The 21648-nt window shown below is 52.8% G+C and overlaps 1 protein-coding gene across 4 annotated transcripts in view; it reads right to left on the minus strand.

Annotated features, from left to right (window-relative positions):
- KIF3C (kinesin family member 3C) overlaps window positions 1-21106 on the minus strand; it is a 31616-nt gene extending 10510 nt beyond the window's left edge. For all 4 annotated transcript variants that reach the window (XR_005832779.1, XR_005832778.1, XM_040622981.1 and 1 more), the window contains exons 1-3: window positions 19550-21106; window positions 1714-1815; window positions 950-1072 (exon numbers count right to left, since the gene is read on the minus strand). Coding sequence is in view for 2 of the 4 variants with exons in the window: in XM_040622981.1 (XP_040478915.1) it covers window positions 950-1072; window positions 1714-1815; window positions 19550-21088 (1764 nt within the window). In the remaining 2 variants the exon portion in view is untranslated. The remainder of the gene's footprint in view (window positions 1-949; window positions 1073-1713; window positions 1816-19549) is intronic.
- Window positions 21107-21648: the final 542 nt, after the last annotated feature.

Genomic DNA, 21648 nt, shown 5'->3' on the forward strand with positions numbered 1-21648 from the left:
CGGCGAAGCCCCCGTCACCCGGCCTGGGCCCCGAAGCCGCAGGCTCAGGCTCCACCAGTCGAGTCCAGGTTATTCAAAGGGCCGTCCTGTCCCTCCTTCCCTAGGGCCTGTTCCCCGCTCCCTCTCTGCTGCCGTTAGCCTTGGGGAACGTTCAAACTGAAAGGGACCCGAGAGACCTTTTAGTCCCAACCCCCTCTTTTTACAGAAGAGGTGACTCAGGTACACAGTCGCTCAAGGTCACACAACCAGGTAAGAGAAGAGTCCGAATCAGGACCCAAGCACAGAACTGCTGGTGCAGGGCTTCCGTAGGGGAGGGGGCCTAAGTCCGCAAGAGTGGGGGTGTGGAGGGCAGCAGAGAGCCTGCTGTCCTGCTCCTAACCCTCAGGAGGTAGCTCTGTCCCTGGAAACTACCACTGTGGCTGGGCCTCTGCCTAGCCTGCTCTGGGCCAGCCACATGGGCAACCCAATGGGATTTCCAGGTTCTTCCCAGAATCTGGGCTGGCGTTCGCCGCTTCCTGTCCCTATACATGCCCTTCTCTGACTGTGGACTTTGCAGGGTTCCTGAGATCAGACAGTCTCATCCCTTCCCTTCCCCCGCTCCCCCAGCCTTGCATCTCCTCAGGCCTCCTTGACGCTCCTATCCTGGGCCCGGCTACCCAGCTGGGACCCACTGATGACACTGTGCAGGGGACGTTACCCACTGCTGTGACGATGGCAATGGGAGACTGGAAGTGAAGGCCTTCCCAGCCCCCCAGGCCCAGCCTGGCCCAGGAGAAGAGGCTCCGGTGCACGCCTCCCCCCGCTCCTCAGCCCGGCAGCCCCGGCGAAGTCACTCAGGGTTCCAACAGTTTGAGCAATGCGGGGAAGGGGCCCTAAAGCACAGACCCCTCGGGTGGGTGACTGTCTTGGGCAGAGGCTGCAGGGCCCTCAGCCCCCTGCGGCCTCTCACCTTCTTGAGTTTCTTGGTTTTGACCTCCACCTCCTGCTGCAGGGACGTGTAGGTGCCCCGGAGCTCCATGGTCTCCTCGTCACGGAGCATCATCTCCTGCTGCATTTCCCGTTCACGGCGTTTCTAGGCCAAGGCAGGGCACAGGGGCTCAGTGGGGCGGCGTGTACCGGGGAGGGCCAAGGAGCTCAGGGGACAAGCTCACTCTGCCTGTCACGGGATCTGGCTCCACTGCGGCCACAGATGCCGGGAAGGAGAAGAGAGCGGCCCATGGCCCCTGCTCCTATGCATCATCAGTGGAGCCTCTCTGAACCTTCTTCTTAGCTCATATGGCCATGTCTTTGCCGCACATTGCCCCCTGTGGATGGAGACCCCATCCCGAATAGCTCGCACATTCTAGGAGTGTCAAGCCGACATAGATTCCCATACACTGGCTTCCCAGCTGCCTCACCCTCTCCCCATGTGGTATCATAGATGACTGGTAGGACGAACAAAGTGTGGTTCTTGACGATTCAGGACATCATCATACAGAACTTATACCCTTGTGGAAGGCCCGGGAATTAACACCGGGCAAGCTGTAGCAGTTGACATTACGGGGAACACTTCCTCTCACCCCCCAGCTGGCTGTGTCCCTGACAGAGGCAGGCCCCTGGGCTAGTGGACCCATGGGACCCAGGGTAGCACGTCTGATGGCTCACTGCCCTGTGTCCTCCAGACAAGACCTCCAGGCCATGTGCTCCCACGGGACCTGAAGCCGCCAGCCCTACCTGCTCCGCAATCTCCTGCCTCTTCAGTTCCAGCATCTTCTGCTGCTCGTTGGTGTGATCCATGATGTTCCTGCCCCCGATGAGCAGCTTGCTCTCCATGGCCTGCAGACACAGAGGGGTTAAGAGACGGGCTTTTCAAAGATGGCCACAGCATCACCAGGTGAGAGGGTTGGCTTCCCTGCTCTGTGGTCCTTCCAGAAGTGGACAAAAGATGTGTCCCAGATGGGGCCTTGTGGCCCTCACCAAAACAAAGTTTCCCCTCTGGTCTCCTAGGCTCCAGCCAAGGCTCCCATTGTCGGTAAGACCATTAGGTGAGGCAAAGAGAGGCTCCCATTGTCGGTAAGACCATTAGGTGAGGCAAAGAGAGGGCATATAGGCACCTGATCTGTTTGCTCTGGATACAGATGGAAGGTTGCTTCACCATGAGGAGGCTTTTGAATCCTGGCACTGAGCTCCCAGCCGGTATTCCAGGGTGGGGAGCACAGATACCGTCCCCGGGCAGCCCAGCTCTTTAGCTAACTGGCTCCCGACTCAAGAAGAGGGCTCTCAGCACAGGTGTAATCTTCAGCTGACATGGAAAGCAGAAGAAAAGCCAAAGGGAGAAGACTCTGCAGCACTAAGGGGCAGTATGAGGCCCCAGAAGCCACATGAGCTTTGGAGATGGCCCGGAGACCGGGGTTCGGCCCACTAAATGCAAGGCCGAGACCAAGTTAGCCCCTTCGGCTCTCACATCTGTCACATGGGAACAGCCTCTGTTCCAGGATGGCGGACAAGTACTGCTGAGCACTGCCGTCGAGGGGCTGAATTAAGCCCTGAGCAAACACTACCTCCGTCCTCACCCTGAGAGAAAGCTACTCTTCCTCTCCCCACTCAACAACTGAAGAAATCGAGAGTAACTAGCCTAAGGTCATGCCGCTAGTTCACGAAGAGGTAAGATTCGAACCCACCATCCCCAGTCCCACTCCGTAAGCCGCTGTGCTGTGTGAAAGCCCCCAGCCCGGTGCTTGGCACAGACACGCCGTAGGCGCTGGTGGACTCTGGGGCTTAGCAGATCATGGATTCGCAGAAACTGGGTAAACTGGGACTCCATAAAATGCATTTTCACTCGGGCCGCTCGGAGGGTGCTGCCCCAGGGCACTCCAGCTGTCCTCTGATTTCATCGCAGGCTTCCCGGAAGGTTGAGATCACCCGGAAGCCACTAGAAGATCTTGGCTGCCTCCCCGCTGGAATTTTTCCCAGTGGGACCAGCTGACCTGCTTGCGGGCTCTCAAAGGAGGGGGTGCGGTCGCCATGTGGGGGCAGGGGGCCCTTCTGCCACCTGTGGAGGCCCCACCACTGGGGACAGAGGGGGACAGGGGTGGAGGGCTGCTTTTGGGGGGTCAGAGGTTGGGCTGTGTGAGGATGCCGTGGGACCCTGCGCGAAGGTGGGCCAGTCAGAGCGGCCCCACGCGTCCTCAGAGGCCAAGGGCAGAGCTGCCGCAGAGCCAGGGGCCCTGGGGAGCTGCCGGTCCTCACTGTCACACCACTGCCACCAGCTGTGCTTATGCACCTCCCCCCAGGCCTTGCTTGTGGGGGGGCTGTCTCACCATCCGGTCCACCCCCACAGCACAGGCCTGAACCCAGCCTAGACGCTTCGTTCTCACTCAAGGCCAGCACCTGCACGATCCTTTGAGTGAACGATTCCTTAAATTTTGTGCCCTGTGCACCTTACGTCCCTCGCCCCAGGCCTTGCCCTGCGTGCGTCTCATGCCTCCCCTACGTTGGGCCAGTCATCAAATCCCATCAGGTCTGCCTTCTTGTTAGGGCTCCCACCGTTCCCACCTTTCCATCCACGAGTGCACCTGCTGACTTCACCTCAATCCTCATGACTCCCCTCGACAGTCCATCAGCTCCCTCCTGCCTCAGCGTCCCCTTCCATCGCTCTCCACATGACAGCCCGGGGGCAGTCACCAGAAACACAAGTCAGAGCGTGCCTCTCCTCTGCTGCGAAGTATTCAAAGGCCTCCATTCCTTGCAGGATGAAACCCAAAGTCTGCCATGGTGCCCTGCCCGGTGGGCTGGCCCGGCCTCCCCGCCTCCTCTTACTGCTTACTCACTACGCACGCTCTGCGCACCCGCTCCGCCAAAAGAATTCCAGCTCCTGCAATGTGCTGGGCCTTTTCACAACACTGGGCTTCTCTTCCCACTCCACGTCCACCTGGAAAACCACTACTTGTCCTGCAAGACCCAGCTTGAGTGTTTGGGATGTGTTCTCCAATCCCCTCACATCTGCACGTTTCCTCCTTTGGGCCTCCTCAACAACCAGCACACACTGCTCTTCTTTTCCCTTGGTGGCCCATTATTGCTTACATCCTGTCTCCCCTGTGAGCAACTTCAAGGGAAGGGATCCTGTCTTACTCAGACCTCAGGGTCCCAGGGCTTGGCACAGTGCTTGGCACATAGCAAGTACTCAATGAATGTTTGAGGAACTGAAAGGAATCCCTGGGGTCGTCCCAGAGGGGGGTTCCAAGTCCTTTCCCTGGGCTCTCTTATCCAGAATAGAACTGACCCTTGACGGGGTGCCTGGGTGGCACAGTCGTTAAGCATCTGCCTTCGGCTCAAGGCGTGATCACGGCGTTATGGGATCGAGCCCCACATGAGGCTCCTCCGCTAGGAGCCTGCTTCTTCCTCTCCCTCTCCCCCTGCTTGTGTTCCCTCGTTCGCTGGCTGTCTCTCTCTATCAAATAAATAAAATCTTTGAAAACAAAACAAAACAAAAAAAACTGACCCTTGATCCCAGCTTCTCCTCCATCAATGGACCAACCCACACTCACTGTTGCAGGGCAAAGGGGCAGAGCAGCAGGGTCTGAGCATCTGGGAAACCTGGCAGGAGGGTGGAGATGGGGGAGGAAGGAGACAAGGCAGGAAACCCCCTCCTGCTGGAGCCATGGATAACTGATCCCTTTAACTACCGGGTCATGAGATCTTAGGGACCTGGTGCCTGGCCTGGCTTCCTATTTTGGGACACTCCAGCCCTGAGTCCTTGCACTCCCCTTGGTAACTTACAGCATTCTAGCATTCGTCACTCTTTGCCACCGCATAAAGGCATGACTTCTCAAACTTGGTTGCTGTATTAGAATCACTGGGGAGCTTTTAAAATTCCCACGGCCGGGCCACGTCGCGTTATTGTCTTGGGCCCTTCCCCTCATGAGTGGCTGTAGAAACTCCCACGCCAGGTGCTCCGGGGAGGGGTCTAGTGAGGAAGGCACAGGGCAACTGCTGATGCCCTGGTTTTCCTGACTGACTGACTGACTGACTGAAGGGCTGGGGACTAGGGTGGAGAGAGAACAGGGCAAAGAACAAGGAGGAAGAAAAACCATCGTTGTCTTTGCATGTCGGGTGTTCCACATTGACTTCTAATAACCCTTTAAGAAGTGGGTCTCACGCAACTAATGAATCATCGAGCCTTACATCGGAAACCGGGGATGTACTGTATGGTGACTAACATAATATAATAAAAAATCATTAAATAAATAAATAAATAAAAAGAAATTAGTTACCTTATAGCAAAAAAAAAAAAAAAAGAAGTGGGTCTCAAACTCGGATGTATAGTAGACTCACCTGGGGAGCTTTTCCCAGGCCCAGCGCCCAGACTACACCCCACGGCCAATCAAACTGCAAAGGGGCTGGGGAGCCTGTGATGAGGCCCAGGCATCAGTGGTCTTTAAAAGTTCACATTAAAGAATCAGGGCTTTTTGAGATCCCCCAGAATCAGTGTTACCTGGGGACTTGTTAGAAATGCAGGATTTCAGGGGCGCCTGGGTGGCTCAGTCGGTTAAATGTCTGCCTTCGGCTCAGGTCATGATCCCAGGGTCCTGGGATCGAGCCCGGCATCGGGCTCCCTGCTCAGTGGTGAGCCTGCTTCTCCCTCTCCCTCTGCCTCTCCCCTCCCCCCTACCTGTGCTCGCTCTCTCAATAAAAATCTTAATAAAAAAGAAATGCAGGATCTCAGGCCCTACACAGACCTAGTGAATCAGAATCTGCTTTGTAATGAGATCCCCAGGTGGCCTGTGGGACACGCTTTAAGGGGCACACTAAGGCACCGTCATTTTCCTCATGTAAGCTCAGACAGCGTAAGGAATCCATGCAAGGTCGCATCCTGGCCATTCAACTTAAATGGAGAATCCAGGTCCAGGTCGGCCTGGCTCCAAAGCCCATGCTGTTTCTACTCCAGACATTTGTTCTGTTCAATGTTTTAGGGAGCAAAACCTGCTATAAGAAAAGCGACATGTTTCCAGCAGGAGGAAATCATGTCTGACTAATCTCCACGGTTATTCCGGTACTCGGGAAAGCCAGTGGCCAGCCCTTTAGAGGTTAAAATGGCATGGTTCTAGATCAGAGATTAGTCAAAGTTAGATGGGGGGTGGGGGGGAAGGGGAGGAGGCAGAGAAAGGGAAGTACTTTCTCATAACGCAGGGGTGGGGGTGGATTAGGGAAAGGAAACAGAAACAGGCACGTCTCTGGATGGAAAAATGTTCAGATATGAAAAGACAGGACTGATCTCCATTCGAAATCATGCAAGAAAGAGAGCACTGGCCAGACACCCAGCTCCACAGATGCCCCCAGATCCTCCTAAGTGGTAATGTTCGAGAGCATTCTAGGCCACTGAGCTGACAAAAAATGTCAGATGAGCTTCAATTACAGTTTTACGTTCTGGGAAAAAGGAATCCTAGCTCTGCTCATTAAATGATAGCTGGGAGCGCTGTCAGTGATAAGCTAAAAAAAAATTTTTTTTTAAATAAAAAATAAATAAATAAAATAAAATGAAATATAAAAAGAAAAAAGAAAAAGAAAGGCAGGAGGTGGGGGAGTAATTATTGTTCCCAGAAGACATTGGCTTAATATGCTGCCAGAGCTAAAAAAGCCACTAGCATCTGGCCAGCCACCATCATGAAGGCTTTTTGGAAACAAAACAAAAATCATCCTACCCTAATATAAAATGGTGATGCAGCTGGATCTGGAGTGCTGTGTGTAGTTCCCTCAGTGCGTCTCTGGGGACAGGCAGGAGAGAGAGATCCAGAGAAGGACGGCTAAAACCATCCAAGGGCTATTAAAAAATAGGACTCTTTGGTGTGCAAAGACAAAGAAAGGTTAAGAGGATAGACGTGGAAACTATATGATCAAAATAGGTGTGGGGACCCCTGGCTGACTCAGTCTGCAGAGCGTGCGACTCTTAATCTCAGGGTAGTGAGTTCGAGCTCCAGGTTGGGCACAGAGCTCAGTTAATTAAAAAAAGAAAAGAAAATAGGTGTGAAAAGGAATGATCCAGACTTTTCCAATCAATCCTGGTACATAGAGGGAGAGCTTATACTTTGGACTTTTAGGACAAATAAAGGGAAGTTCTGGGGCGCGTGGGTGGCTCAGTTGTTAAGCGTCTGCCTTCGGCTCCGGCGTGATCCCGGAGTTATGGGATCGAACCCCGCATCAGGCTCCTCTGCTGGGAGCCTGCTTCTTCCTCTCCCACTCCTCCTGCTTGTGTTCCCTCTCTAGCTGGCTGTCTCTCTCTGTCAAATAAATAAATAAAATCTTAAAAAAATAAAAATAAATAAAGGGAAGTTCTACTGTTTACAGAAGGTAATAAATTTATGGAATTTGTTATCTCAGGAGGACTGTATTAAATATCTAAGAGTTTATTAAGGGATTCTAGGGATGCATTTTTTTTCTTTTAAAGTGAGCTCTATGCCCAACGTGGGGCTTGAATTCAGGACCCCGAGATCAAGAGTTGCATGCTCTACGGACTGTGCCAGCCAGGAGCCCCAGCAGGGACTTTTTTTTTTTTTTTTTAAGATTTTACTTATTTATTTGACAGAGAGAGAGAGCACAGCAGGGCAAGCGGCAGGCAGAGGGAGAGGGAAAAGCAGGCTCCCCACGGAGTAGGGAGCCCAATGTGGGGCTCGATCCCAAGACCCTGAGATCATGACCCAAGCCGAAGGCAGCCGCCTGACCAACTGAGCCACCCAGGCGCCCCTAAGCGGTATAATCTGTTAGAAAGGTAACCTGGCAGTATGTTCTAAGACAGACAAAATGTTTATAATAATAAAAAAAGATTATACCACTTAAATTACCGCCAGCAATAAATAATGGATCAACTTTTACTATAGTATCATAGGCATGATTATCATTATTTTAAAAATTTGCTCTAATTATAGATATAAAATTGAGCCTCCCCATTGATTTTATTTTTAAAATTTAAAAAAATTTTTAAAGATTTTATTTATTTGAAAGAGAGAGCAAAGGAGCACAAGCAGGGGAAGGGCAGAGGGAGAGGGAGAAGCAGACCCCCAGTGAACAGGGAGCCTGACGCGGGGCTCCATCCCAGGACCCCGAGACATGACCTGAGCCGAAGGCAGATGCTTAACTGACTGAGCCACCCAGGCACCCTTCCCCATTGATTTTATATTTTCTACACCTTTGAGGTGGACTTGTGGAGGTCTGATCTCTCCTTTCACGACAAACCCCTTTATGTGTTTTTTTTTTAAATTACTTTTCTTCCTTGGTGATTTTTTTTTTTTTACAGATTTGACGCTCAACTGACTGAGCCACCCAGGCGCCCCTCTTGGTGATTTTTAAGGAAGGAGAAAGACCTCTGATTCCAAACAATTCTTTGTTCAGCCTTCACCTTCTCCAGCTACCCACACCTAGTCCCATGTTCTTCTCATTCAAAATTCTGGATTCGAGAAACCCATCTGGACATTGTCAGGAGGAATTTGAGCTGCCAATCAGGCCTCGAATCTGATGTATCAGCCAAGACTACCAGGGACCCCAAATTCTCAGCCTGTCCCCACCCCCGCGATGTGATGCCCAGGACAGGCTTCTCTCTGTTGGATCTTGCTCGTCGGCTTTCAGGTTAGTTCTCCTCCTTGGACCTGAAACTCTGCTTCAAGATCTCTCCTTCCGGCTGGGTCCTGGGCTCCACGAAGAGAATTCTGGATATGTCTGACTGTCCATTATCACCCCATTCCATTCGCCCACTGCCCCTGTGCTTCTCTGCTGGTCCCGCTGAGACCCAGCACAGACGTGGTCTGCATGACAACTGAATTTGCCTTTCTGGTGACTCGCCAAGGCTTGCCCACTTGCCTAGCCCACACTATCGGCCAAGCCTGCCTGACAGAGCCTGTCTTGTGCTAGAAGAGGGGGTTGGTCCTGGCACAAAATCTGTGGGTAGGCCCCAATCCAGGTGCAAGGTCTCAGCCCCCACCCTCTCCCCAGGCTCAGCCCATGCTGTCAGCATCACCCTCACGTTCTGAAATACACCATGCACAACTTCGGTTCTTTGCTTAGAAACAGGGTTTGGTTTTGCTTTGTTTGCTTTTGCTTTTAATTTTCCTCCATTTTTCTGAGGATACCAGTGGCCATCTGCTCTTTTTCCTCAGATCTCTGCTCTTACTATCATCTATGGAGGGCAGGGAGGGACAGGGAGGTCTCAAATCCCTAGGTCCCCTTCGGGCTGGGGGATCCTAAACAGAGGGGCTGGGAATACAGGGGTCCTAGTCCCCAGGAAAAGTTCCCTGGAGTTCTTAGCCCCCAGAGTTAATGCTGCCTTTGTGATCCCTCAAGGCAAAAGATAGGTGGGTGGGGCCGGCAGACAGGACTGGGTTTGGTCCTACTGGTTCTCAATCAGTCCAGTGTAACTAAAAGGCCAGCAGCCGCTGAGGGGCTGGAAGAGGGAGGGCGGGGAGCTCCAGGGCCGTGGTCTGACTCTTGAGAGACTGCTACAAAGCACAGCGTAACTAAGGCGACCTCAGCAATCCTCGACCCCGAGCCCCTTCACTTTACAGAGTAGGAAACTGAGGCCCAGAGATGGAGTAGTCTAAGCCTGGAGTCTCATAATTAAGGAATTTTTATGTGTATCTGCTCCTACATTGACTATGTTCTTTCCGAATAATTTCCCAATTTGATCTGAGTCTTGGTTCCAGGTATTAGAGGCAGGTCAGCGGCCGGGACAATGAACAGTCAAGCTCATTACACGGACCATGCAAGTCTACAGACCCAGCCCAGGATATTCAGAGGCTCACCCCTTCCTATTCCAGGAGTAACTGGGGTGCAAGACCAGAAGGAGGAGGGAGGAGGCCCCAGTACTCATGAAGGACTGATCTGGAAAGCCGGAGTGGAGACAGCCGGGCCCAGCCAGCCTCTCAGAAGATACCATCAGGTACGATTTCACAGAGAAGCCAGACAGGCTCTGCTCGGCCGCTGCCAGCTAATCTCTCCCATGCCACAGGAGACAGGGGTCTCAGATGCAGCCTGACATGCGCCTGTAGCTGGGCTGGGTCCTTTTAAATCAATCATCCTATTTAACCACCGTAAGAACCACGCGAGATAACAAGTATGATCCCCATTCGCCTTAAAAGAAAACTAAGAGTCAGACAGGTGAACTGACTCCCTCCAGGTTACGGAGCCAGGAAACGGCAGCCTCCTAATCCCACTGGTGGCCCTGTCCCTGTGCCACAGCTGTCTCCTGGGTTCAGGCAGGAAGGAGCCTTGGAGAGCCAGCAGTGGCATGTGGTGTCTGCACCTTTGCCAACTCAGGAACCACCAGGAAAGCTCAGGGCACCATTCCCTTCTCTGCGAGCTCAAGCAGGCAGGTCTCTGCTGAAAATGCTTCTGCCTGAGGCGTCTTATGGGGGCCTCGAGATGAGTGGGTTAGAGTGTTAATCACGGGCTTGGAGGAGGTTGTCAGGATCGCTGGCATCTGGGAGAGAGGCTAAGTCCTGGGATGCTCATGGGAAGGCCACCTCCCAGGTTTCGTAGAGGGACGATGTACGGAGCACGGGGCACGTCAGGCAGCCTGGAGGCTAGCACACACTCTGCCACCTATTTGCTCTGAAATCTAGGGCGTCAGCCCCTGGACTTCAGTTTTCTTATCTGTAAAACGGAAGAGAATACCCACCAACCTTGAAGGCGTGGGTAAGAATGGAAAGTTGGATAACAGACGTGAGAGTACTTGGTAAGTTATAAAGTACAATCACAGGTCAGCGGTTACTTGTCAATCAGTATCTGATTAACCGGTACTCACGACTCATCACAAAGAGCAAAAAAACCCAATTAGTGGACTGGTCTTTGCTTCTATCTCTTATTACAGCCACTCTGACTGTCACAGACCTATTTCGCCTTTTGGGGCTCCCTGGTGATAGATCTCAAGGAGCCGGCAGTAAGGAAAAAGAAACAAAAGAGACAACAGTAAACGGAAGAACAGTGCTATTTTCAGTGATTCTCTGCCCTGGGGAATAGACATCAGGAGACCCCAGTCTGTTTCCCACCTTGAGTCTCCTTGGATGGCTCAAAACACAACAGGAATGGTGGGTCTCTCAAATGCTAGGAATTCTCTCATCAAGAAGGAAACACTTTGGGATCAGGAACCGTATTGGCTGGGGAGTGAGGTGAGCTGGGCTCCACTCGCAACCTTGTCCTGGACAGGGTCTGGGTGTACTCGTGCTTCGATGCCCCTCAGAGAAAACCAGGAAGAAGATCGGCCCATCCACTTCAGTGAGAATCCACGAGCACCTCAGACCTGATCCCCACCTTCCTCCTTCTCCCCTATTTCCCTCCGTCCAGACAACAGAATGCTACAGTGTCAGAACTGGTTGAGACCTAGGGAGGCATCAAGGGCAGACTCAGCATTTGACAGCCTCGGCACAGGGCCCAAGGGCTTAGGTGGGTCATCCGGGGTCATGTGGCCTGCAGCTCCTGGGCTACGTTTGGTCATTCCTCCCCAGTTGCCACTGCCCGTCATTCAGGCTGACCTCTAACCCTGGCCTCCTGACCCGCTGCTTCTGAGGTGAATCAGCAAAGGATACAGGAAGCAAGGAGTCATCTACTGGTCATTTCTTACAGTCCCTGGGAGGGTCAAGGACTTGTCTAAGGTCACAGGATTGCCAATAACCAGGTACCGCTGAGAATTATTATCAACCCTGAATCTCCCTCAATTATTCACTTTTTTATTATTTATTAATTTTTATTTTTATTTATTATTTTTTAAGATTCTATTTATTTGAGAGAGAGAGAGAGAGAACACAGAGGGGGAGGAAGAAGCAGACTCCCTGCTGAGCAGAGAGCTCAATCCCAAGACCCTGAGATCATAACCTGAGCCAAATTCAAGAGTTGGATGCTCAACCGGCTAAACCATCCCGGCGCCTGAGTTACTCATTATTTTTAAGCCAACCTTCCAACCAGGTGTTAACATTTCTTTTCTATTTTTTCTCCCCTAAACTTTTAAAAGATTTTACTTATTTATTTGACAGAGACAGCCAGTGAGAGAGGGAACACAAGCAGGGGGAGTGGGAGAAGAAGCAGCAGGCTCCCAGTGGAGCAAGGAGCCCCGATGAAGGGCTCGATCCCAGGACTCCGGAATCACGCCCTGGGCGGAAGGCAGACGCTTAACGACTGAGCCACCCAGGCGCCCCTCCCCTAAACTTTTTAGATTAGTTTTTATTTAACGAAGTAATACATGCCTGCAGTGAAAATAAAAAAAAAAGTATAAAGTGAAAAAATAAAAGCCCCCCTTCCCCATTAAAATTCCTAGAAATAACCACTATTAGTGAATTCTCGTGATTCCTCCCAGAAATCTAAATAATTTGAAGACTTCGTTAACTATACCTACTGATTTATGTTCTTGGCCAGGGGTACTCAAAAAGATCTGTTGATTACATGAATACATGGAGCCAGGTGAGTTAGAGGCTGGGGGGTTGCATCATAAGGACAGGGATGGTTGAGTTAAGCATCTCAGCAGACAAGAGCTCCCCCTGGGGCCTATCAGCCAGGGGTCTGGCATGAATCCTTCATTTCCGAAGTTGGTATTACGGCGCGGAGGGAAAGATCATGGGTGCTGGAGTCAGGCAGACAGAAGCTCCTATTCTGGCCCTGCCACTTCCTAGGCATGTGACCTTGGGTTGTTCCTTCCTCAAGGAGGCTCAGTATCCTCATTTGTCACATGGAGATTAAAATAGTACTACTTCGTGGTGCTGTTGTGAGGATTAAAGAAAGAAGAAAACAGCAGCATGCTGGGCATTAGACATGCACTCAAGAAATGGTAGCTGTTGGGGCGCCTGGGTGGCCCGGTTGGTTAAGCAATGGGCTTTGGCTCAGGTCATGATCCCGGGGTCCTGGGATGGAGCTCCACGTCGGGCTCCCTGCTTGGTGGGGAGTCTGCTTCTCCCTCTGCCTCTGCGGCTCCCTCTGCCACTCCCCCTGCTTGTGCTCTTACTTTCGTGCTCTCTCTCTCTCTCAAATAAATAAATAAATAAGTATCTTTAAAGTTAAAAAAATAATAATAAAGAAATGGTAGCAGTCATCATCATTACTGTTGCTGCCATTATCATTCTGCAGGCTCACCTCGAGAAAGGAGAAAGCCTGCTGGTCCATTACCTAGTGCTACAGAGACAGACCAGCCCAGGGCCTGGTCCTCCTCTGCCGAGTACCTCTGGCAGGAAAGGGGGACAACTAAGAAGAAACTCTTTAGTCTGACCAGGGGTTAATGCCCAGGAATTTCTCAGGATATTAAAAATTCTAGATCCGCCAAACCACAAGAGCTGGTGCCCTGTGAACTCTGAGCACAGGGGTGAGCCTTGCGCAGTGTGCAGGGCTGAAGGGCTGCATTTATGCAAACAGGGACCATTTGCTTATCTTCTGAGGCCACCAGGTTCAGCAGCTCTCAGGCCCAGAAGGCTCCAGAAGTATGCAAGACTGGCCAGGTGCAACCGGCTAGCAGGGCATGGCCAGAGAAGGGTGCCCTTCTCCAGCTGAATTCCAGGCCCTTCCTCTAGCCCTCAGAGCACAAAGGAAACATTATCACCGCCACTTCATCCAGTCTCGTGCTATCTGGGGGCTGGAAATTTCTAAGGGCAATGTATAATACGCTCCTCTGGCCAACGCACATTGGGAGAAACCCAACACTGGACCAAAAGGCCGGCAGAGCCTCCATGTAAGTTGAAGCCCCAAACCTCTGATGGAAATCTATTAGTTTTAAATGCTTCCTGGCAGTCAAATCCTTACATTACAAAATGCCCCAGCTCGTGATAGCTCTGTTAAATGGTCACACTGCCAGCGATGGGTATTTACCTATCCTCTACAGCACCTTCTCTCCTATTGGGGCTTCTCCCCAGAAGCCCTGCTGTTCACCCCTCTACCCACTCTCTCCCCCCTCCTCCCTGCCTTTATGACTCCACTTCTCTTTCCCGTCTTCCCCATCCCTTTCTATTTCTTCCCTGTTTTTCTCCCCCTTCTCTTCTCTCTTCTTCGTCTCATTGTCTTTCTCTAATTGGCCATGAGAGAGAGCTGAAAATTATTTTTTATTGATTGAACTCATATATTAGAATCTAAACCCTCTGATCTTAATTTTCAAGAAGATAAACTGAGCATTTTATATTTTGCTCTAAAAAAATAGTATTTTGGGGGCGCTTGGGTGGCTCAGTCGGTTAAGCATCTGCCTTCAGCTCAGGTCATGATCCCGGGGTCCTGGGATCGAGCCCCACATCTGCTCCCTGCTCTTTCCTCTCCTCTGCTTTCCCCCACTCGTGTTTTCTCTCTTTCTCCCTCAAATAAATAAATACAATAGTTTTTTAAAAATAGTATTTTTAACAATTAAGGACTTTTAGGAGAAGAGGGCTTTAAATACCATCTAGTTCAATGGCTTTGCTGATACATGAATCCCTGACACTCCATTTCTCCTTGAGCACTTCCAGGATTTGGAGCCTGCTACCTCTAGAAGTGGCCCATTTCTAGGTGTCAAGGAGTTCTTTATATCAAGGTTAGTCTGCTCCTATAATTCCTACCCCCGGCTACCAGGACAACATAGGATATAAAAACAGTGCCGTCAGCAGAAAGGCAGTGAGGCGCATATTAGGGTCAAAAGATAGGGGTAGATCAGCTGGCTGTGAGGTTCTCCTACTGGGTGGGCAAGATGGAGGAGATATATGGCGGCCAGTCTCTGGTAGGTCTTGAATGCCAGTCTAGAATGTGGTGTGTTTGACTTTTCAAGGTGAAGCCAAGTGAAACTGTCCAGTAGGCAGTAATAAACAGCTGTGCTTACATGCCAGGAAGTGTGCAGAGTGCTTTAACATTATCTCATTTAATCCTCTCAATAACACCAATGTCGGCACTGTTATTATTTCATTTTATAGATGAGGTAACTGAGCTAGTAAGTCACGCAACCCAGGCCTGGCCGTGTCTGATGCGCGTGATCTGAATACTGCACTCTAGCAAGTAAGGTCAGCAGAGAGACCAGGATGGGAGACCCTGATCTGCAAGTCATTTACTAGACAGAGAGAGTGTCAAGGACAGAGGCCACGGGTCTCATTTGAGCTCTCTTCTACAGACGGGGCCCCAATCTCCACTGCTAGTCTCGTGCTTGCGCTTAGACTCCACTGGTGCATTTCCAGCTGCCCATTGGATTTTGTCACCTCCAATTCCAGGCACGAGCTTCTGCCAATTTTCACCACCTTCCTAGCAACCAGCTCCCAAACCGACATTCCAAATCTTGAAGGGTAAAAGAAGAGCACATTTTGTGTTAAACCAACCTGGGCTCAACTGGATTTGCCACATACAAACTATGAGGCCTTGGGCAAGTTACTTAACCTCTACAGGCCTCAGTTTTCTCAGCTACAAAATGGGAAGAGTAACAACACCGTTCTTGGAAGGTGCTTGTGTGGGTGAAATTTGATCATTTGTACATAACACGTAGCATAGTGCTCAGCACATAGCAGGCGTTAAGGAAACAGCATTATTTTTGTGATTACTGCTGCTTCTGGGGTTGAAACGCCCTCCTGGCATACCTTTTTATGGTTAATGCCAGTGCTGAGAGGTGGGGAAAAAGAGGGAGCCACAGAATGGACGGTAAACATTCGGGGCAGTTTGTATTCTCTGCGATGAGCTCATCCCTTCGGCTGTGGGGGCTGCTTCTGCAGGGTCTCTTTTCTACGCCCACCACAGACAGAGCTGGGCTCCAGCCAAGATCTGCCTGCTCTTCTCCCTCCAGACCTGCTTACGCGGGGATCAACAAGCAATGCCTCTTCCACTCCTCTCTCTAGAACCTGCATTTTGTGTCCTCTACAGCCCTGACCTCCCCCAGCCACTCTTCTTTCCTACGAAGTACCTAGGATCAAAGTTCACCTGGTCCAATCCCTCAGAAAATTGAGTTCAAAATTAAAGCAGTCATTTAAAAAAAAAAAAAAATCTCGCACAATGCAATGTGAGTAAAGTGGACCTTCTCCCAACCAATCCACACGCTTTCACCCGTCCTCACTGAGGTCCGTGCACTGTGCACGAACATTCGAGCCACAGCCGTAGTTGTGGGTCCGTGACTTTCCCCGCACCCCCTTCCTCCTAGGCCGAGCATGCTATCAAGCCCTGGGGGATACTACGTAAGGAAGGGTTGCTAATGATGAGTGAGAAACCGGGCACTGATCACAATCACAAGCCCTCACACATTTGCACACCCTCACATCCCCTGGGGCCCACAGTGAATATGGAAGGAGAGATGAAAGGAGACTCCAAGGAGACAGGCATGGTGTTTGTACACAGTGAGGGGAGAACAAAGGAAATGGGGAGCCTGGAGGTGGCAGGCAGGGGAAGCAGGCGAGCCAGACTGTAAGATGAGTCAGAGAGTGAATGAGGGCAGTAGGTCGTATCGGCTACGGCTTAGTTGCCCCCAGAGGGTGGTGTGAACTGGAAGAAGGGAATGGGGGGGAGGCGATTTGGGAAGCCGATGCCGAACTCAGAAGTGGGAACCCGAGGAGTGTATCGCAGATGGGGAGCAAAAGCTCAGTTCCTTTCCAGGAGGGACCCAAGCTCCAGTCTTCTGAGTTCTCCTAGATCTTTCTTGCCTGGCTCTGCTTCCAGAGCTGTAGGGTATGGCGAGGCTGCTGGGATTGGCCAGGGCTGGGGAGAAAACAGTCAAGCTAACAACAAAGATGTCATCCCCCAGATCACTGGACCCCTGCTGGATTGACAGAGGCCACCCCGTGCCTGCTAATGCCCTCCATTTATTTGGTACTTTCAACTTATTTCAAATGCTCTCCCACTAATGATTTCATTTCATCTTGGGCACAAACCTGTGAAATAGGCAGGCCTGGGATTATCTCTAATGTGCTCCTCCCCTCTTTATTGATCCCTCAAAAGCCCTCAAATTGTTTCCTCCATCCTAGAAAGATCCAACACCGAACCAGGCAGTGCCTTGGAGGTACAAAGAGGCTGGGGTCCTCTGTCTGGGCTCCACTCTGAGCTGCTTGTTGCTGTTTGTCCTGGGCTGGGTGTGACAAGAAGCCACAGGATACCGACTCATTCTCCTCCTGGAATTTCCCAGCCACCCTGCCCCCTTCACTAATGTCTGAAAGCCTGGCACATAATGACCATTTCACCCAGTCCCCAGGGAGATATGTCAGACTTCCCCTCATTAGGAGAATAGAAACCTGAGGCCTAGAGAGGCAAAGGCCTTCGCCCTGAGTCACACAGTGAGCAAATATGGAGGGATGGTGATGACTTGGGGAAGTGCATAGGTCTGCATGAGGAGACCTGGGTCCCGGTCCTGGACTCACCACTTCTCAGCCAGGAGCATGGAGATAGTCACCCAAGCTCCCCAGTCTTGGTTTTCCTAACTGTCAAATGGGAACAGGAATACCCATCTCTTGGGGTTGCTTGAGATGAGGATGTCAAAGTGTTACATAAAAATGAATTATTCTGATTATCAAGTAGCACAAGTAACATCAGGACTCTGGTGTAATGGAAAGAGGTTGGATCAAGCATAAAGAGTCTGGGATCTCTTAACTCACCTGTGTGGCCCTGGGCAAGTCCAGGCCTCAGTTTCCCAAGGCCTCTGCCAGCTCTAAGAAGGAGGGTTCTGTGGACCGTGTCTCTAGTGCAAGAATTCTGGCGCTGGCTGCCCTGACCTCTTGACTGTCCTATTAACTGTGCTCCCCACCGTCTTAGATCCAAGAATTTTACTGAGGGAGCCAGGCAGTTGCCAACAATGGGAGATCCCATTGTTCCCAATGGCAAGGATCCACTGGATCCTTCAGACTAACCCCTCTACCCATTTCCTCAGGGCTGAAATGTGCTTTTGTACTGTCTTAGCCTCCACTACCTCCCAGCTTTAAGGGGAATGAGGGTGGAGAAGGGAAGTAAGGGGGAAGGGGGAACCCTTGGTAATGAAACTAACGACAGATTGCCCATGTAAGATCTCCCAGTGGAAAGCACCAGATTGTCTGGATTCCTTTCCTCCTAGGGAGGGCTGAGTCTAACTACTCGGGTAACATCTTGCTTCTCCCCAGATGGCCCCAAAGGTGCCAGGCCCCTGAGCCATTCTTGGAGGAAGCACCTCAGCAGAACCCTTGCTGAGCTCAGGGAGGTGAATTAAATATTAACGATGCCAGGCCGGAGCCCCTGGTGCAGCAGCACATTCCCATAACACAGACAATGGCATACAGCTCATGTGCCCGGCTTCCCAGCAGCTGCCGCTCTCCCTCCCCGGGCTGGGTTCCCTGCTCCTCAGCCCACAATCTTGAGAGGGCATAAAAAATAGCAATGTTTTGTTCTCTCCGGCAAGCAATCAGCTCCTGGTTCCCTGTGTCTTTCCTCCAGCCCTCAGCATTAAGGAATCCAGGGACATGGAAATGCCTGGAACATTGAGTTGTGGCATCTGCAGCAATGAAATTTAACAGGTCTGTGGCTGTGCCTGGCAGGGGCCTCTGTAGCGTAGCCCCACCGTGGTCCTGGAGGTCCCCATCAGTAGGGGAACAGCTCAGGAAAGCCCGGGTAGCTCTCAGGGCAATGGGAACTTAAGATCTTGCTGGGATGAGGCTTGGGTGTGGGGGCCAGTTTGTGTCTCAGGTTGGAAGAGCTTCAGAGATCACCCAGGCAACCTCAATTTTACAAAAAGGGAAACTGAGGCTTCAGGAAAGGAGGAGGCAACTTACACAAGGTCACTCGATGAGCGATAGAACAGCGAGGCCTAGACTCCAGTTCTCCGGGGTAGAGCCCAGTGCTCTCTCCTACCCTCTCCGCGATCTCTGAATCTCCTTCCTGATGCTACCAAGCACTGGGCCCTGCACTGCATGGGTCCCACGGACTGCCTTTGTGGGCAGCAGGGTCCGTTCCTAGTCCTGCCCTGCCGTCCAAGTACCGAGAGAGCACAAGGTCCATGTGTTGCAGCTCAGCTCTGCCACTTGGTAGGATGGAACCTTGGCCATGTCACCTCTGAGTCTTAATTCCTCACCTATAACATGGAGATTTAAGAACCAGGACCCTGGATGGCTAAGGATCAAATGAGATCATGTCTGTAGGGGCATTGGGTAGATTGGCAAGTGCTATCCAAATGTCAGACGTTATTAAAATGGTGTGAGGTGTGCAGGTGCTGCAGAGGGAGGAGGTCCCAGGGGAGACGGCTATGCACGAGAACCCACACCCAAATGAGGCCAGGACCTGCGTGGTCATCCCGTGGACCTGACTGATACAGAAGGCTGCCAGCAGAGACTGACAGGCAGTCGGTCAGACCAGCCCAGGCTCGTTGGCTTGAAAGACCACCTGCCTGCTTTGCTTCGTGTGTGTGTGTGTGTGTGTGTGTGTGTGTGTGTGTGTGTGTGTGTGGTTTGTCTGTCCTACATGCTCCTGGGAGGCTCTGCCCGGCAGCCCAGAATTGCAGGAATTTGCCTGGCTGCTCCAGGTCAGTATTTGGCAGGAGGGCAAGTGTGTTTTGCTGAGGGAGGGCACCTCCCCTCAGGTCAGATCAGAGACCCTCCAAGAAAAGCCCGCCAGCCCAGATCCCCCTGGGCACCTCTGGAGTACCCCAGCTGTCTGGGGCCCTTACCTTGTACTTGGCCGCGAGCAGCTCTGTGGCCTGCTGCTCCCGCCTTAGGTCTTCTAGCATCTTCTCCTTTTCCTCCAGCAGCTTCTGCTTCTCCTCGCTCACCAGGTTGCGGTCATCCTGGATGGCCGCCTTCTCCTCCTCCAGGCGCTCCTTCTGCTCCTGCAGGTAGTTCTCCATGTTCTTATCCAAGGCTGACTCCAGGATGGGCTGGGGCGGGCGGTGGTTGTTGTTGTTGTCATCCTCCTCTTCAGCCACCCAGGCCTCTATCACTGGCCCCTCGGGGTACCCAGCGGGCGCTGACACAGCCTTCTTCCTGCGGCTGCTCTTCCTCCGGAGCCGCTTTCCCAGCATCCCCTTCTTCTCCAGCTGGGCCTTCAGGCGGGCAATCTCCTCCTGGAATTCCCGCAGCAGCGTGTCCTTGGGGTCCTCATTCACCCGGGGCTTGTTCTTGATGTTCTTGGCCCTGTTGGCAAAGCGCAGGGTGGAGAGGCTCTCGTCGTAACTGTGAGAAGCTGGCCCCAGAGTGGCTACCATGATGGTCTTGGCGTTCCCCCCCAGAGAGTCTTGGAGCAGCCGGGTCAGCTTGGAGTCCCGGTAGGGGATGTGGGTGCTCCTGTTGCCCGCCAGAGCAGCGATCACATTGCCCAGGGCAGAGAGCGAGAGGTTGATTTTGGAGGCTTCCTTCGGCCTCTCTCCACCACCACCACCACCACCTCCACCACCGCCACTCCCTGTGGACTGTGTGACCGTCCCTCCAGCTGTGTTAGGACCTGCCTTATTCTGCCTCTCACTGCCAGCCAGGTCCACCAGGTTGAGCTTGCCCACACGGATGTGGTCCTGGCCATCTGAGCCCCGCTCGCTGCACTCCACAGTGATGACGAAGATGGCATGGGAGCGGGAGCTGACCTCATTCATGTGTGTGCTGCCCACGGCCCGGGTCTGGTTCCCCAGGTTCATCACGTGCTCAATCTCCTTGACATTCTTGGTGACGAAGGAGGAGAGGTCCTTGATGTAGACACCGGTCTCCGGGTTCTCCTTCAGTTCTAGCCTCTTGCCAGGCTCCTTGGACAGCAGGTCCCTGATCTCCTCCTGGTAGATCTCCAGGTAGGAGGCCCGGACCAGGTACTGCTGGTTCTGGGAGCGAGAGATGTGGGTGAAGATATGCTCAAAGGCATTGGGGATGACCCCGCGCAGCTCGGGCTCCACCCAGGTCCCCTGCATGGTGTAGGTCTTGCCGGTGCCCGTCTGGCCATAGGCAAACACGGTGCCATTGAAACCCTGAAGCACTGAGTCTACCAGGGGCCTCACGGTTTCGTCATATAAGTCCGCCTGCTTGGAGCTGGCATCATACACGGCATCAAAGGTGAAGGACTTGGGCAGCTCCCCTGGGGCAGCGCGGGGGTTCCGCAGGGTCACCTGGCCCAGTTTCACGTCCATGGTCAGGATCTGCTCGTGACCAGCAGCCTCCTCCTTCCGGCTGAGGGGGCGGCACCGGGCCACCACCTTCAGGGCCTCGCTGGCCTTGGTTTTACTGGCCATCTTGCCGCTCTGTGCTTCCTGCCCCCAGGGCCCCTCCGCAGCCTGGGCGGTCCTGCTATCCTCCCTAGGTCTGGATCAGCGGGGCCAGCCCAGCCCCCAGGCACCGCTCTTCAATCCGCATGCAGCCTCCTAGGGTGGGGATGCTGGGAGGTGGCCCCGCCGCTGCTGCAGTCCGGGCCTCCACCGCTCTCCGGTCCTCGCTGCACCGGCCGGGCAGGGGATAATTAGGCAGAATCCCCCGGCAGCCGCGGGAGCCGCGCCGGCCGAATGGCAGTGCCCGGAGCCCGCCCCATGCTGGGGCAGAGGGAGCGCTGCCGTAAACAGCTACGGCAACAATGAGATAAAGGAAGAGGAAAATGGGATGGGGGTGGGCGGCGAAGCTGTCTTCTCCTCCTCCTCCTCCTCTTCTAGGGATCCATGGCGGGGGCTGCTGGTCCTGGGCGGCCGGGGGTCCCGGCCCTCCCGAGGGCAGAGGCTCACCTGGAGTCCTCCCCCCGCGCTGGGGGATCATTCATTGCAGCCAGCGCGGCTGCTGCTGCCCCTGCCTCCACCTTCCCCGC

Source organism: Ursus maritimus, unplaced genomic scaffold (assembly GCF_017311325.1).
Source record: "Ursus maritimus isolate PB19 unplaced genomic scaffold, ASM1731132v1 scaffold_6, whole genome shotgun sequence".
Lineage (NCBI taxonomy): Eukaryota > Metazoa > Chordata > Mammalia > Carnivora > Ursidae > Ursus > Ursus maritimus.